General features: G+C 41.1%; 1 protein-coding gene across 7 annotated transcripts in view; it reads left to right on the forward strand.

Moving 5' to 3' along the window:
• Positions 1–17481, forward strand: part of dlg3 (discs, large homolog 3 (Drosophila)) — an 85519-nt gene that overhangs the window by 5747 nt on the left and 62291 nt on the right. For 4 of the 7 annotated variants that reach the window (XM_032528575.1, XM_032528574.1, XM_032528569.1 and 1 more), the window contains exons 3-4: positions 5429–5514; positions 11292–11411. In XM_032528575.1, coding sequence (XP_032384466.1) covers positions 5429–5514; positions 11292–11411 — 206 coding nt within the window. The remainder of the gene's footprint in view (positions 1–5428; positions 5515–11291; positions 11412–17481) is intronic. The other 3 variants (XM_032528580.1, XM_032528570.1, XM_032528572.1) reach the window with 2 other exon arrangements.

Genomic DNA, 17481 nt, shown 5'->3' on the forward strand with positions numbered 1-17481 from the left:
TGGCCATTATTACTTTAAGAAATGACGGTCAGGCAGTTAGGAAAATTGTGAAAACTTTGAATGTGTCTCCAAGTGCAGTTGCAAAAACCATCAAGCGTTACAATGAAACTGGCTCACATGAGGACCGCCCCAGGAAAGGAAGACCAAGAGTCACCTCTCCTGGGGATAAGTTAATCTCAGTCACCAGCCTCAGAATCGCAAGTTAACAGCAGCTCAGATTAGAGACCAGATGAATACCACAAAGAGTTCTAGCAGCAGACACATCTATAGAACAACTGTTAAGAGGAGACTGCACGAATCGGGCCTTCAGAGTCAAATGGCAGCTGGGAAACCACTGCTAAGGAGAGGCAACAAGCAGAAGAGATTTGTTTGAGCCAAGAAACACAAGGAATGGACATTAGACCAGTGGAAATCTGGGCTTTGGTCTGATGAGTCCAAGTTTAAGATCTTTGGTTCCAACCGCCGTGTCTTTGTGCCAAGCAGAAAAGGTGACCGGATGGATTCTACATGCCTGGTTCCCACCGTGAAGCATGGACGAGGAGGTGTGATGGTGTGGGGGGGCTTTGCTGGTGACACTGTTGGGGATTTATTCAAAATTGAAGGCATACTGAACCAGCATGGCTACCACAGAATCCTACAGTGACATGCCATCCCATCCGGTTTGCGTTTAGTTGGACCATCATTTATTTTTCAACAGGACAATGACCCCAAACACACCTCCAGGCTGTGTGAGGGCTATTTGACCAAGAAGGAGAGTGATGGAGTGGTGCGCCTCCGCATTCACCGGACCTGAACCCAATCAAGATGGTTTGGGGAGAGCTGAACCGCAGAGTAAAGGCAAAAGGGCCAACAAGTGCTGAGCATCTCTGGGAACTCCTTCAAGACTGTTGGGAAACCCTTTCAGGTGACTACCTCTTGAAGCTCATCAAGAGTGTGCAAAGCAGAAATCAGAGCAAAGGGAGGCGACTTTGAAGAAACTAGAATATAAGACATGTTTTCAGTTATTTCACATGTTTTTGTTAAATACATAATTCCATGTGTTCAATAATAGTTTTGATGCCTTCAGTGATAATCTACAATGTAACTTGTCATAAAAATAAAGGAAACGCATTGAATGAGAAGGTTTGTCCAAACATTTGGCCTGTACTACACACAGTACAGGCCAAAAGCTTGGACACAGGTGTGCCTTAGTCTGGCCACAATAAAAGGCCACTCTAAAATGTCAGTCAGTATCTGGTGTTGGTATGGTATGGTATGGTTAAGGTTACGTTTAGTGTTATGGTTCATCCGTGAAGCGAAACACCTCTCCAAACACCTCTCTAAAGTGCCAGACGCCATCGAATGTGAGCATTTGCCCAATCAACTCGGTTACGACCACTGTAGTCAGGTCGAGAGAGAGAGATGCATCCTAACCCTAACCCACATTTTAAAGTGGCCTTTTATTGTGGCCAGCCTAAAACACACGTTTGCAATAATCATGCTGTCTAATTTTGATATGCCACACCTGTGAGGTGGATAGATTTTCTCGGCAAAGGAGAAGTGCTCACTAACACAGATTTAGTATTTGTAGTATAGTATAGTATCAATATTTGAGAGAAATAAGCCTTTTGTGTACATAGAAAAAGTCTTTGATCTTTGAGTTCAGCTAATGAAAAATGGGGGCAAAAAAAGTGTTGCGTTTGAGTTAATTTCTTTGTTTTTTTGTTGCTTTGCACTGTTTTAAATTGAATAACTATTAACATCAGATGTAATATACCTCATTATTTATCCAAGTGAGAGAGGGGATAGGAATCGCTTACCAAGTCTGGATTCCAAGCATTCCTCATGAAGAATGTTCAGTCTGAGCCAAACTGGCAGAAAGGAAAATAAACTGCTCTTGGTCGTCATGCCAAGCCTCTTCAACAACTCGCCTGGCTCTCTGGGTCATCTGCACAGAGTGTGAGGGTAGAGGAAGAAGATGCCTGGGGTCAGTGTGTTTCAGGTACAGGGCTTCGTTCAACATATGGTTCTCATCAGTGAAAGCAGAGCAGAGGAGCAGCTGGTTCACAGCACTAATAGGAATACAGTGCTGTATAAGCATTACTCATCCTCTTTTCCTCTCCTGTTGTGTTTGCCTTCACATGCTCAGGGCCATGTGAACTGGTTCTGTTTGGACCATTTTGTGTTGCTTTAGTGGAGAGTTTTCTGAGCAGAACAGACTGTGTTGTAAACTTGTTTGTAGTCAGATGATAATTTACAAAACAAAAAGGTTCTGCAATTTAAGGCTACCATTTTTCCGACGACAGTGATCTGCCAACATTACAGAACAGTTTTTGTCTTTAAGAGATCTCTCTAGCTTTGATGCACTGTGGGAAGTAAAACAGTGTTTGATGCAGTGTGGGAAGGTTCGGTTACTGGCCACTTGATTGGATGTCTTCATGGTTGCACAGTCACAAACAAAGGTTGCCTTAACTGTGCATCCACCCTTTTGTTCCAACATATAAACATGTGGTGGGAGGCATAGGGGGCTACAGGGAGTCGGGGCACACATACAGACAGACACACATTCAATTACAGAATACCCTAAATGCCTGGGGAAGGATTTATCGAGGCAGTGACAAGGGGGTGAATTGTTTGCCCTGTCTTGAAATTGTGACCTAGTTTTCTGTGAATGTGTTATTCTAGTGAGCTGTGGCTTGCTCATCATCATATAAAGAACCAGGGCACTTTTTTGTATGATTCATCCAGGCAGCCAATGCAGATATGACTTCAATCCAATTGAATAGATACATGACAAATAGGAGAGGCCTGGCTGGCAGTAACACACACACACACACACACACAAGACAAGGAGAAGGTGCAGGAAACCCCCTATGACTATGACAAAAAGGCTCAGAACCCTGACCAGGCCATCCTAAAATAGTCCCAACATCAAAAGAGATCTGGGGAATAAGTCCTGTGCAAGAGACTCAATGGTGTTTTTTGACTCCAACGTAGATTTCCAGGCAGCTAACCTCAACCCTAAACATAACCATTGCTGTGCTGCCTGGAACAAGATGTTGGGGGCAAAAAACACCAAACACTGTGCAAGAGACTTCAGGCCCGGATCATGTGTTTTGTTCCATGGCCAGGAATAGATGGTCTGTGAGGGTTGGAACAGTTTAGAGATTTTTTGGAAAGTCACAGTTGTAAAACAAAAACTCTCTGTTTTGAGCGACTGTGAATCCTGATCTCAAATTTCTTCAAGACCTGATTGAGCAGTTTTCTCGGTTTTGCTACTTCTGCCAGGAATAGATGCAAGATGCAAGAAAGTAAGCCAGGCGTCCGGGGTGCGAAGAGCAAATCCAGCAAGACAGATGCAACATTTGAAGCTGAACTTACTTTCGTTATATGACCAATGTGTCAAATGACTTAATAAATGTGAAAAGGTGTCAATCATAGGGATGAACCCACAGAGGGTTATTGCCTGGCTTGACAGTTCTCCTCAGCCTTACATAGCTTTTTAGCTTCAGCTCATTGTTTTTAGTTTTACAGCCTGCAACTTTACTGTTTCTGTTCTCAACACGCTCATTTCCAGCTACAGCAGCTGGCTAGCTCTACAGATAAGGGTGTGGGGAGAGATCAGCTTTTTTTATGACAGTGAAACAATGAGCTGCAGTGTTTTTAATGACACTGTATCTTGTTCAGTTTTTTGGCCGGTTGAAAAATATTTTTTGCAGGTACATTTTATTTCAGTTTACCAGTCATTGGCAGATAGACCAACAAGTTTTTTGGACCCTATGTATAGCAATTTTTTCCAGTGTTGTGGGTATTTGTGTGAATGTCTGTGCCTGTACACGTAAGTGTGTATATGCAGGTAGGCCCTACAGCATGGTTGTGTCTGCATGGATATAAGAGTTTGTGTAAGTGAGATTGCTCTTTAGTCAGCTGGGCAACAAATTCCTCTGCCCACACATGGCTTCACTCCTCCACATTCAGACACAGTGATGAGTCACATGCCCCATTCTTACACTTTTGTTCTCACAGTACCTAGTTGGGGCATACTGACTCTCTGCCTCACAAACATATACGCACACAAACACACACAGAGTGCAGAGCTTTCTTTGAGCTTTCTTTCTTTCTGCTTCAACAAAAGATTCACATTGTTAATAATATAAAAGACATGTTTTAAATATATTAGATTTCCTTAGATGGTCTCTCAAATTGGTCTTGTGGGACATCTTGCCCTGACATTGAACTTAGGGAAGTTGATGAACTCCCTCCAGAAAACCTATTTATGTCAACAGTGCAGGAACCAGGCCTGCATGTGACATCAGCAAAGTTGTCCCAGTGCATTCTCATCAAATGGCTGCCACTCAATAGGTGACCACAGAACATGGGCGTGTAATGAGCCAAGAGGCAATGAGTGGAGATGAGAAGGGAGGAGAATGGAGGAGTAAAAAGAAAAGGAAAAACTTTAAAAGACACACTGAGATGTCAGCAAATAATGTTACTCTCGTAGTATTTTGTGTTACTTAGGAAAGAAAAGCACGTTAGTATGTTAACGCTAAACTAAGATTGGGAATGGGTTTAAAGTTATACCTGCTAAATAAACACAGGCATTGCAACACCAGTTAGCTTTGTCTTTGTTAGCGTGTTAGCACGCTGATGGCTTTAGACTCTTAGTCTGGTTTTCTTGTCAATATTATTTCTGCTTTTACACCTTTAGATTCACCATATGGCATGTTATTAAGTATTTATATATATATATATATATATATATGAATACATATATATATATATATATATATATATAACATTACAATATATAACAACATTATGTAATAACATACTAAAATAACATGTATAATAACATAATAATAATGTGAAAATTCAGGAAATAGTTTTTTATAAAAACCAACTTCCCTTCCCACAGCACTCAAATCAAAGCATATTACAGGGTATGAATTGCCCGCTACTCAACTAGGGGGCAGTGTCCACATGTATTCAACATGTATAGGTGCTCATGTACCCTCACCCTAAAATGGAGCTTCAAAGCAACGAGACTGGAAATGACCTGCAGTGTAATTGATCAATGATGATGTTGAACTAAAATAACCAAAATGATGCACGTTGTTCAGGTAGAATGACATATTATAATGTGGGCCTTTTAGACACTAAGTTGAGGATTTACTCTGTCAGTACCTGAGTCATATTGTTCAGCAACAAGATAAGAAGAGCGCTTGCAAAGCGAAACAGACAACTCCCACCCCCACGTTTTCCCCCAGTGCACCACTGAGGAAAACATCTCCCGATGTGTCCGTGATTGATCGCTGCATTCTTTTGCTCAACCAAAGAGAAGGCTGAGAAGTTATGAACAAGAGATAAAGAAACAAACAAAAAAACACAAACAGCTGTTTGTAATTATCCAAGTAAAGGAAAAAAAAGCTCTTTTCTTTTTTTCTCACAGATATTCAAGAGTGTTACGAGGTGACCTTGCAACTGAACACAGAAAAAACTGTTGTGAAAGAAGACAGCAGGCAGGATGCGTGGGAGGTAATTTTCCTTCTTCATACTATAGATTGGAGAAAATATGCTTAATGTTTACATTGTATCTGGCGTCACACGTGCTGCTGTGTGCTGTGCTTTGCCTCCTTGGCTGCGCAAAAAGGATACTCTGCAGCCAACACCAGGTGTCACTACCCGTGTCCCTCGCACTCCTACACGCAGAAAATGTTATCATGAGTCACGCTGGCTATGACTGTAACCTGGTGAGTTAGTGTCAGGGAGGAGAAACCGGGGTAGAGGGGAGAAAAGGAAAGTAGACCGACGCAAAAGAGCTCTGATTAGCATTCGCTCATCAATGGGCGGCTCTCATTAAGTCAGGCAGTTCTTTTATTATAACAAGTGCTTGCAGTCACATGGTTATTTAGAATATTTTTAGTGTAGGACACACAATTCAACAACTGAATTGACGAGAGAAAAGCTACATTTTGTGGCGATTTAAACCAGATTCATATAACCGAGGAGCTTCACAAAGTCCACACAGTGGTTTAGAGTATGACTAATTTTGCCCAACCCATGTCACTGATCTCCTAACAGCCTTTGGATGGGTAGGAACCCCTGACTTCATGTCATTTGCATGATTTAATATTGCCTCATAACTTTCCTTCAGCTTTGCCAAAATGTTAATGAAATTGATCTTTGGCTGACTTCTATAGCCCATTAACTGAATGATCCTTTGCTTGTTTTTGAGCAGAGATTAGGAAAACGCTTCTGCTTGATGTGTGTGCGTGTGTGTGTGTTTGTGTCTGGTTATTTGTCTGCACTCACAGTCACGCAACATTAGTGTACGTGCGGAATTTTGATGCCAAAAAAAAATGGATTTCAATTTTAGCACACATTTAAAATGTAATTTTTAAAACTGGAATTCAGGCACAATGGCCAGCTTTGATCCCTTTTGAATTAACAAACTGGATTCTTCCACTGACTCATCAGACTAATTTAATCAAATTATGTGGGCCTGAAAGAAGCCTTAAAGACCCTTATTCTAAGAGGAAAAGCAACAGGCCATTTTCTACCGCTTACTGTTCTCTTTTATTATCCAGAGGAGACCAAGTGTGATTTGACTGGTTAATGTACTCTATGAAGTCCAGTATTGGACTGTATTAAATTTATTTAGAGGTCAATTTAGTTAGAGGCGTGTAAGTGTGCAACAGTTTATTGATGTAATATTAGCAGTTTCTTACAAATATACCCTCCTACCACAGAAATAGGAATAAGCCCTTACCTTGCCTTTAGAGTAGGGATCTTCAACAGGGGGTCCTCAGAGTCAATGCAGGGGGCCTCCAAATTATTGTTAATTTTTGAAGGTTTAAAAAAAAAAAAAAAAGTCCTAACATGAATCCAGCATATTATTAGCAAATATAGATCCCCACTGATGATAGGCTTTCTGGCCGTAGTCACTAAGGCAATCCACAGATACAGTTCATCCTAAGGATTCACTCATGCCAATTATTTTAATAGATTAGTATTCTATGCATAAAAGATTATTCTGGGTCCAGTTTAATATGCAATTTAATTTTGTACAATATATGTAGTAGGGGGTCCCTGCTCTGTGTCTCTTTCAGTTAAGGGGTCCTTGGCTTAAAAAATGTTGAAGGCTCCTGCTTTAGAAGATTAGATCCTTGGTAGTGTTGGAATTCAACCATTCACTGTCAACTCCAAATACTCACAGAGGTGAAAAGAGACCATTAGAAATTGGTTTTAAAGCTTTTGTTTTAATGTGTCACACAAGCTCTTCAGCAAGCTGAAATGTATCTAGAGACATGCAGTGTGCTCTAAAGCTCAAATATTACACTTTAGGCCTTCTTTGTTTTAATTTAGCGTAGGGAGAAAAAAGAAACAGGGGGGGGGGAGGGGGGGGGGGGGGGGGGGGGGGAAGAACTTACAATGTGTAACACAGGTCCCTGGCCCCATGCGGATTATGGTACTCACGTTTGACCAGGGGGCCACCAAGACACCCAGGTGGTTGTCTTTGTTAACGTAAGAGACAAACTATGTCTTTTATAGTAAGTTCTTGTTTCCTGTTTGTGCTTGTGCTTTGGGTTTGTCCACGGTACTTTCATTTTCTGTCTGATCATTTTGAACCTTCTGATGCCAGACTGACATTGTAAATAATATAATGTATACTGTTTATTGATCCCAGTGGGGAAATACAAATTACACTCTGTTAGTAATCATACTCCACGGCCTGACCTCCTTTTCCCCCGACCATGCCCTCATCCTTCCCCCACCCCTGCTCTCTCTCCGACTCCTCCTACGGCTACAAGATTTTCTCTGCCGGTCTTCGCGTGACCCGTTTCTCGCCCTGGTGTCGTGTCCCCCTGTTCTTCTCCGCTCGGCTTCTTCTCCTACTACGTTCGAGTGAGTGGGCGCCAGCTACGACCAGCGCTACTTTCCTGATGCGGTTGGGGGGGGGGTACGGTGCCTTGCTCAAGGGCACCTGGCAGTGCCCAAGAGGTGAAGTGGCATCTCTCCAGCTACCGATCCACACTCCGTACTTTGGTCAGTACAGGGACTTGAAGCAGCGACCCTCCAGTTCCCAAACCCAACTCCTTGGGGACTGAGCTACTGTCACTCAATAATGATTATTTGTTCTCAATGAAACCTTCTAATTGGTCACTAATTGTTACAGTGAATGTGACGTCAACCATTAGGTTAGGGGCGTCACCTTTCTGATCCACTTTTCTGTAAACAGGGTGAAATCTGTAGCAGGAGGATGTGGAATAACATTTGACTGATCCACCCTGCGCGTTTGGTTGATGGTCCATACATAGCTCAATAAATCAATTCTTGCAAATATGCACCTGATGTGCACGTCAAGTATAGTGCAAACCCCTTTTCAGTGGATGTTAGGCCTATAGTATAAAAGTAATAGTTAAAATTGCGCAATTCAAGAGATGAAAACTTTAATCTAATATTATTACTTTGTGCTTAACAGCCCCTCCCTCCAGTCAATCACTTAATGGCAATATGTTTGTGAAATTTATGTGCTAAGTCTAAACTGGATTAAGTACGGCCAGTTGAACAGGGGAACTACAAAAGACTTGTCATTTAAATAGACGCTCTAGAGCAAAAGACTATGTTGACTCAACACTTAAAGCTTGAGTGAGTGACATTATTTTCAACAGAAAGGATTCTAATGCGTTCTGTAAATAACATAGTATCAACAATCTATTTTCTGATATAAAAACAATTAAGTATTTGCAAGCATGAAAAATGAGCACTAACATGAAGGATTAGTCCAGTGGCTCCTTTCTTTGTCAGAAGAACACCTTCATCATGTGTTTTCACAATTCATTTTATAAAAGTCAATATTTGTGGATTATTTAGGTTGAATACTATCCTAAGAATTACCTGGCTCCAATATTGTTATACAATTGATTGAAGGTTTAGATCATTTTGCTTTCACTCTACTTAGGCAGTGGCTGACTCTTTCAACTATTTACCAATTACATTTAGCTAGCAAAAATGATTTACCATGTAATTTTAACAATATCCTTACTTTAAGATATCTATCTCAGCCATTTATACATTTAGCGAATCATTTTAACCATTTGTCTAATTCCTTTGCTAACTATTAATCCATGACAATTTGATCTCCGAGCTGTGCGGGAGAACTGAACTAATAAGCGCCTCTATGTAATAACCAGTTGAGGTTTGTCAGAATAAAATCTGTCATGTTCGTTCAGATCTGTCAGTCGCTCAGACTGTATGTTGTATTATAAAACTGGTCATATATTTGATGAAATGCAGGTGAAATTGATGACAAGCACCAAATGTCAAGCCACACAGCGTGACATATTCCTTCTTCCTGTAAAGACAGGAAGTTAAAAGACAAGAAAAATAGAGTCGGTACACTTCCTTCATGCTGAAACGCTTACGGTCAGTTGTAGTGCCACATGTTCACAATCTGTCAATACAATAGAAAACCCACAAACTATGACTGTGGTTTAAACTTGACTCTGCCTTCATAAGCTCCTCTCTGTGTATTCTGTGATCCACCCTGTTGAGCTTCTAATTCAGTTCAGCATGGCTCCTGATCCTTCCTCACATCCTTCCCCCTCTGGATCCTAGCTGCTTGTGGGGCCCAGGCACAATCCTGGAGAGAGAGGGAGAGAAGGAGAGAGAGGGGAAGGGGAAGTTTGAGAACTGCTTAATGGACACGAGTGAGGTGCTCATCAGTATTCTAGCCATGTTGTCACCTGAGTGGAGGATGGGAAGGAAAGTAAATGAGTCTGCAAATTCCCTGATTTGGTGCAGAGTAGCAGGTGAGAGTGGAGAATAGCTCCTTTGAAAAAGAAAGGAAAGAAACAGTGAGCGAAGAAGCTGTTTTTAGTAGAGTGGTTGATTTCATAATAATAATGTTTTAATTTTCAAGAACCTTTTTTTATTCTGTAATCCTGGAATAACTAAGAAAGTAGTGTGTAAGGAGAAACTGAAAAATGTAATACATTTTTTTTTAAAGAATGACATTTTTCAAATACATATGCACAATTTTGTAAGTGTATGTGAGCGTGTAAGTGTGAGTGCACAGTGCAGAGGGCATACTCCTGCCGCTGTTAGACAGAGCCGGCTGCCTTGTGGAAATGGAGCCGTCAAAGATTGCAAAAATTGAGCATCATTTTAAATAGTAGGTATCAGCTGAGAGAGTGGACACGATCTGTTGGAATATATTTGGGCTGCTGTAATGTTTTTATTCATTTGTTTTGAAGTTTGCACTACTGACGTCCCGCTCTATAGGCTGCCCTCTGCTGTCAGTTGAGGTTATGTGTGGTCAAAACTGTGGGAATTAACTCAGTGAATGCCAGGTGCTGTAGACTTTGTGTATATTGGCTATATTGGTATATAAGAAATATGACATGGAGTAAACCATCTGGTCCAGTTCTGTGCCGCTCTAGCAGGCTCTAGCAAGGTGTTGGTGTGTTATTCTGAAAATTTTGATTTTACAAGGGTTCTCAACTTTTACTACTGTACAATTTCTTTAACCATGCTTTTATTTATGTATTTTTTGGACTAGCTCCTCTCTGTTCTTTAATGCTAATTGTTGACAACCCACAAATAACACTAATAGAATGGTTCAACATTTTGGGAATTAAGCTTACTCTCTTGCTTGCCGACAGTTAGATGGGAAGATTGATATCACTCTCATTTGTGTGCGCTACACATGAAGCTAGAGTTAGCAGCTAGTTACAGTAGCTTAACTTAGCATAAAGACTGAAACGGGAAACTAGCCTGGCGCAGTTCAGACCAAGAGATAACCCCATTACGTTACCCTCTGTGAAACCACAAATTATCTTAAAAACAAATAAAGGATAATGTTTTAAGAAGGGAGCTTTAGAGGCGCTGGTAGGCAGATTTTTCAAACCTTTAGACAGAGCTAGGCTAGGTATTTCTTCTTGCTTTCAGTCTATATGCTAAGCTAAGTGCCTGCTGGTTCTAGCTTAATATTTTCATGTAGTAATATTACATCCGAGTTACAGATCTAAGCATCTTGATTTTACCCTCATGGCTTTTATGAAGTTATTTCAAGAATCCTTAAAGACTCTTTTAACCACCTGTAAGAAAAATATTGTGTTTGCTGCTGTGACTCTATCCTACAAGAGTGACGTCTAAGCTACAGTAACTCTCAGCAAGAAAGCAAATGAGGTCATTTCTCTACTCCTTTCAAGACGGGGATGATTGTCATCTTTGGTGTCCACGAGAATGTCCTGATCATTGTTGGAGGAGTTTATTTTTTAAAAATAAGATTTGATTCACTCTTCACTCAGGAGGAGGAGGAGGAGGAGGAGGAGGGTGTGTCTCGGGTGCGAGTGACCAGCAGGAGGAGCCCCCACAAAGTGGAGCGAGTTTCTGGCCTGGTGACTCTATCTCATGTCGACGTGCCAAAGGTGAGTAAAGCAAAGAAAACATGAATTTGCTAGGGGTCTCTTGAACACAACTTGTCCTCAGGGATTCTATTCAGGCTTTAGAAAAGGCAGCTGCTGCTAATATAAGCGAATACTAATGAGCCTGATGATGTGATGATTACGCATTCACCATGACAGTTTACTGAGGCATCACAGAAGTGCCTTAGCATGCATCATGAAACATTTGTTACTGTTCATAAAGGTTGATGACCTTTTTAAAAAATGTATTGATGAGACATGAATGCTAAATCACAAAGCAGTTTAAGGAGTACAGGAATTGATTTCTAGGGATTTGTGTGACCAGTTTAATGGAATATGTTAATAATCTGTGTTGATTATTGTGGTGTTAATATTTCATGCTTCATCAAGAAATATATACACTTTCTTCTACACTTTCTTATACACTTTTCTTTCTATTCAGTATTTCAATACCTACAATGAAAATTACATCTATTATGCTCATACAGATCTTTAGATAAAAATTATTGATTGAAATTCATAAGGGGTTATGTGCTATTTCTTTCTTTTAATACTAATATAATGTGTTTAAAAAGTGAGCTTTAGAGATCCTCATACTCTTATGTGGTTGCCATTGGCTAGCTGTGTCACCCTGTTTCCAGTCTTTATGCTAAGCTAAGCTCACCGCATGTTGGCTCTAGCACAGAGAGATGAGAGTGTGGTTGGTATCCATCTTCTCATCTAATTCTTGGCAATAAGCATATTTCCCAAAATGACAAACAATTTCTTTAAGAATTAGATGAGAAGACTTGATAGAGATATGTCTCATAGGCTAGCCGTGGTCCTAAGCATTTTTAAAAGCCCTTGTGTTCACATGCCTTTCCCATTACAACACAGCCAGTGGCACATGGTAGCACAGTGGCCGCAGGCGTTGGCTTTTCAGCTGAGCCCAGAACTAGTGCAATGGGTGGGGTTATAATCAGGGGGTTTGGATGGGGTAAAAGAGACGGAGATGCTGGCTGTGAGCACATGGATTAATTGTGCTTGTATGATAATGTTTGCATAAGGATATGGTGACAGTACAGGTTGACTCTGAATAACACGGATGTGTGTGTGTGTGTGTGTGTGTGTGTGTGTGTGTGTGTGTGTGTGTGTGTGTGTGTGTGTGTGTGAGACTCCTATCACATGAAGGAGGAGGTTAGGGAGCTGAGGAGGCACAGGGAACTGAAGTGAAAAAGAGAGAGAGTGAGAGAAGGGGGGTGTAGAGAGAAAGATATAGTGAGGCAGACTGGAGAGAGAGAGCAAGGCGGCTGAGAGGCGAGGGCCGGTGCAGTGCAGAGCTGGAACGGACACCCAGAGCTCAGCCTTCCTCGGGTTGCCATGGAAACCACATTCCTCCCCCGCCTGCATCCCTACAGATTGCTCTGACTCTGCCTATCTCTCTCCTCGCTTCTCTGTTTTTCATCCTGTCTTTTCCATTCCTCTTTTAATTTGTGTCTTTGTTTTTTTTTAAATTTTAACTCTCACTCTCTCTTTCTGCTCTGCTTTTCACACCATACACGTATTGAGCACAATCGTGATGATGCACACTCAGCAAGCACACTGATTTCACATGCATGGCTCTCTGTGACAAGGTGAATGGCTAATTACACAGAGTTTATTTTGCATTCCTATGCACTTAGGGACACATAAGCATTTTGTTGTTTTCTCTGCATCTCTCTCTTTTCTTCTCTCTATTTTTACTCCCCCTTCTGTTCAGCACCATGCTTCAGTAATGCCCCCTCTAGTCATCGCATTTCTGCCCACACATAAATCACCTTAGCTTTGATTCTCCTCAGTTATGGCATCTGTCGTGGACCTACAGCACCTTCATCGTATTTTATCAACTGCATTCAGCTTCCTTGGTTTTCAGCTCATCTCTTAACCTCCTACTTGGATCCCATTCCATAACTATCTCTCTTTCTGCTTATGTCTTTTTATGCTTGTACAAAGTCTACGCCATACGTTGTACCTTAGCCATGCAGCTCTGATATAATCTCCCACTCTTGCCATCTTGTGTTCCTCATTTCCCTCCACTCTTCATTTTGTTCAATGTGCATGCTTCTCTCTCTTATTATTCCATCAGTTGGAGATGCAGTGTTTGGTGTGTGTGTGGTGGAGCAGCTGTTTTCTGCCACTAAGGCCTATTAATAGGAGTTTTAGCCGTGTAGCCATGGTTTTGTGCATCTGCATCGCTATGAGAGCATCATCACACTTTTACACAGAGCTATGATTCATTGAACGGTGTAAGAACTCTCCTAAAGATTTATTCCTTTCAATATTTGCTGTTAGTAGAAGAAACAAGTGAATTCTGCTAAGATGCAGTGATGCCTGAGTGAGACTTTTAAGACTTTCCTCCTCACCCCCCTCTTGCAGTTAGTTAAGGCTACAGTAGAGCAGCTTAGTACGTGTTGATATGGAGCTGCCTCTTTAAGACTGCCTCACTACCGACTGTCCTTTCATGGTGCTGCATCCGGTCAGGTGACAAAGGAGTAGTCACATAGCTTCTCTGAGAAATGCCTAGAAATGACTGAAAAGCTCAATACATGGTGTGTGCTGTGGTTGGGGGTTGTAATGCTCATTACAATAGTGTGTGTGTGTGTGTGTGTGTGTGTGTGTGTGTGTGTGTGTGTGTGTGTGTGTGTGTGTGTGTGTGTGTGTGTGTGTGTGTGTGTGTGTGTGTGTGTGTGTGTGTGTGTGTGTGTGTGTGTGTGTGTGTGTGTGTGATGTCTAGGTGGGTTTATGTAATAAGGGCTGTGCAGGCTGATGCTGAGCTGATAGTGTTGAGGAAGCTGCAAGGTGGAAGTGGGGAAGCATCTCTGTTCAAAAGTGAAGGATAATCTCCTCGTTTTTGCCATAAATCACAGGCCCTTCTTTTTCATCTGTCAACAGCAGGTCAGAGGTTACCGCTTTCATTTCACAAGATAAATCACCTGATGCCGTTGATCCACTCCTTTTCAATCTAAGCTGTTTAATTGGGAACAATATTTTTCAAGGACTGCACACACACAAACATCAATCACTCATATATATATATATATATACAGTATATATTTTTGCATGGACACGTGGTTAATGTCTGTTTTTTTTATATTTCCTTTAAATTGATCTGAAATTAGTCCGACAAGATTGCTATTCTTCTGGGTCTACTAAAGCCAAGTTGTTCTTATTGTATTTTCTCAAAGAAAGATTAATTTTGTAAGAGTCAGAGGGTAAACGGTTCAATCATACCCTGCTGCGCAGTGTTCTTCCGGTGTTTGTGACAATTTGTGGTTTTAGTTATTATGACAAAATATTTTTCACTAATCTTAGAAAATGGAACATCTTTGTCCACACGATTGAAGATAAACCAAAAGACTGCTACATTTCTTTGGTTTTACATTTTCCCGCCTCTAGTATTTATATCTACCCACTAAAGAAATGCCAGTAACTGAATATTGCTTTTTCTACTTGGCACTGTGTCACAAATGGAAAAATAATCTTATATAGGTGACAGTTTTATTATGTTATAAACTGCAGCTTAAATTTGAAAATATCATGTAATCTAATACAAGGACACTCCAAACGACAACCTGAAAAATAATGGTGTAATTGAGTCCAACAAAACCTGTGGCTACACAGTCACAACAAAAATGTAACATAATCTGCACAAAGGTTGTATTTATGGTAGGGTTATGGTCTTTCATTACACTAAATTGTGACGTGGGTTTTATGCCCATTTTAAAAGTTAGTTGCCTATATTTCATATTATCAGCATTCTCCTGAAATGTTTACCACTCTAGCAAAAGAAGTTAAACATTGCATGTTTTATTGTTTAAAACACAAAGGAAAGATCAAAACGGATAATCTAGATGTTTTTATCCACAAAGTTACACTGCAAAATTGGATCTTATATGACATATATTAATCTTTAGGACCTTTTCTTTCCTGCAATAGCTCTAATGTGATTTGTGTGTGTGTGTGTGTGTGTGTGTGTGTGTGTGTGTGTGTGTGTGTGTGTGTTGTGTGTGGTGTGGTGGTGTGTGTGTGTGTGTGTGTGTGTGTGTGTGTGTGTGTGTGTGTGTGTGTGTGTACACCAACCATACAGATGACATATCTGTGTTCCTTCAGTGCAGGGGATCTTTCTATTTATTTATTTTGTGTACCCTGCTTGTCATTACCTCATTTTGTGTGCTGCACAGCATGTGTTATTTCTTTTTTTTTTTTAACTGCAACCCCTTTGTGTGGTAAATGCAATGTGGACAGTTTATAAGAGGGACAGAGTGAGGCTAGGGAAGGATGGTTGCAACATGTGCTCGGTCATGTGTGCTGTGATCAATATGCTTACATCGTCCTTTCAAGGCGCTGCCTCGAAGCCCCGCCTCACCGCTCTGATTGGCTTCAGCGGGGTTTGTGGCTGCATCCAGCAATGTAACTTGAGGCTTTTAGTGGTTTCTAGTCTCTTGTTTAAAAATGCCAAAGTTTTCTCCTCTTTTTGCTCTGTGCTTGGCATATCCCTGTATGTTATAGTGACATTTTATGTGTATATTATATTTATATAAAGTGAGTTAGTGTTATAGTAATTTTGTGTCACTGAGCCTGCTGTTTGTGCCTCCTGGTAGAGCTGCAACGCTATGCAATGCGCCCTCTCCCCAAAATCCTGCTCAATTTTACAGGAAGGTTGCATAGATAGACATTAATATTCATACAATTTAAAGGCACTATGTCTAAATGTTATTCAAAACACTGAAAAGGCATTTGTGTATAAGCACAGTAACATGCAGACATGTATATGTACAAATGTACTCTTTCCCCATGCAGACACACCCAGCTCTGTTCCCCATCACATTTCATTAATAATGCATATATGCAGGGTTTTAATGGCGACACTGGAACATTCCCTCTTATGTCTCTAAAAAATAAACCTTCACCCTCAATGTCAGGGTGTTTTAAATCTAGCTGTGATCATCCCACAAATTTATACGCATGCAAAAGGGTTCACAGGCAGTCCATTCACATTACTGAAAATATAACTGCCACAGATACATGAAAGCCATATAGTCTTTTCTTCTCTCTTTTTCCCCCTCACACGTTCTCGCTCTCAATCTCTTCCTCCACCCACTCGAAAGCCCAAGCGTGTAATCTCGTTGGTTTTGTACACATGTGTTGATGTCATCATTGTGAACATAAAATATTTCCCCTATGGTTCTTAAACAAGGCTTTAGGAGTGCAGTTTTCTCTCACAGAGCTTATTTTTGACTCAGTACTGCACATGGGCAGGACTTAACAATAAAAGGAATTCAAGAGCAGTGCTGCTTTACCAGTAGTAATACAAAAAAAGGAAGATCGGTAGAAAGCAAGGCTTCAAGTTAACTTTTTTGACCACCTGCCCCTTTCCCTTTTTATAGTGTTAATTTCAGGGACTGGTAGAGAGCAATGTAAAGCATGATTCAAAGGCGTCACTGTTGAGTGGCAGGTCTAGTGATACTATAGACCCAGGAGAAAAAAGGATTTTCATCTTCTGCACCTGCTTCTATTGTGAGATTATAAACAGACGTGTGCTGTGACACAGAGCCCGGGGTTGCCACTCACTCGCACAAGAACGAGAAAGTTAAGTCTGTGTCTGAACTAGAGATGACCGTGGAGGTGACCAGTGACCAGTCGGAGGGACAGGTTTTCTGACTGTAGTGGGTCTTTGCTGCATTGGTCTGATGAAAAACATGAATTAGACTCATAATTAGTGGATTAGGGTTGGCATTGACAAACTGCGGACTACTACTTCCTGACCTTTATATTGAGGAAATAGATAAATACAATATTTTTATTGTGCCTTGATTTGTGAAGCCGTACCTTTTCACCCAATGCTGGCAGCAATGAGGTTGAGCTGTCGCGGCCCCTTTAAGAGCAGCTAGTGAAGCGCTCAGTCCTGTTGGTGCTGCTGCTGCTGATGGCAGCGCTGCCAGTTGATTGGCTGTGGCTGTCAGGGCTGAGGTGCTGGAGGGATGCTGCTACGTATCTCTCTCCCTCCCTCCCTCCCTCCCTGCTTCTCTCTCTCTCTCTCTCTCTCTCTCTCTCT

Source organism: Etheostoma spectabile, chromosome 10, assembly GCF_008692095.1.
Source record: "Etheostoma spectabile isolate EspeVRDwgs_2016 chromosome 10, UIUC_Espe_1.0, whole genome shotgun sequence".
NCBI classification, from domain to species: Eukaryota; Metazoa; Chordata; class Actinopteri; order Perciformes; family Percidae; genus Etheostoma; species Etheostoma spectabile.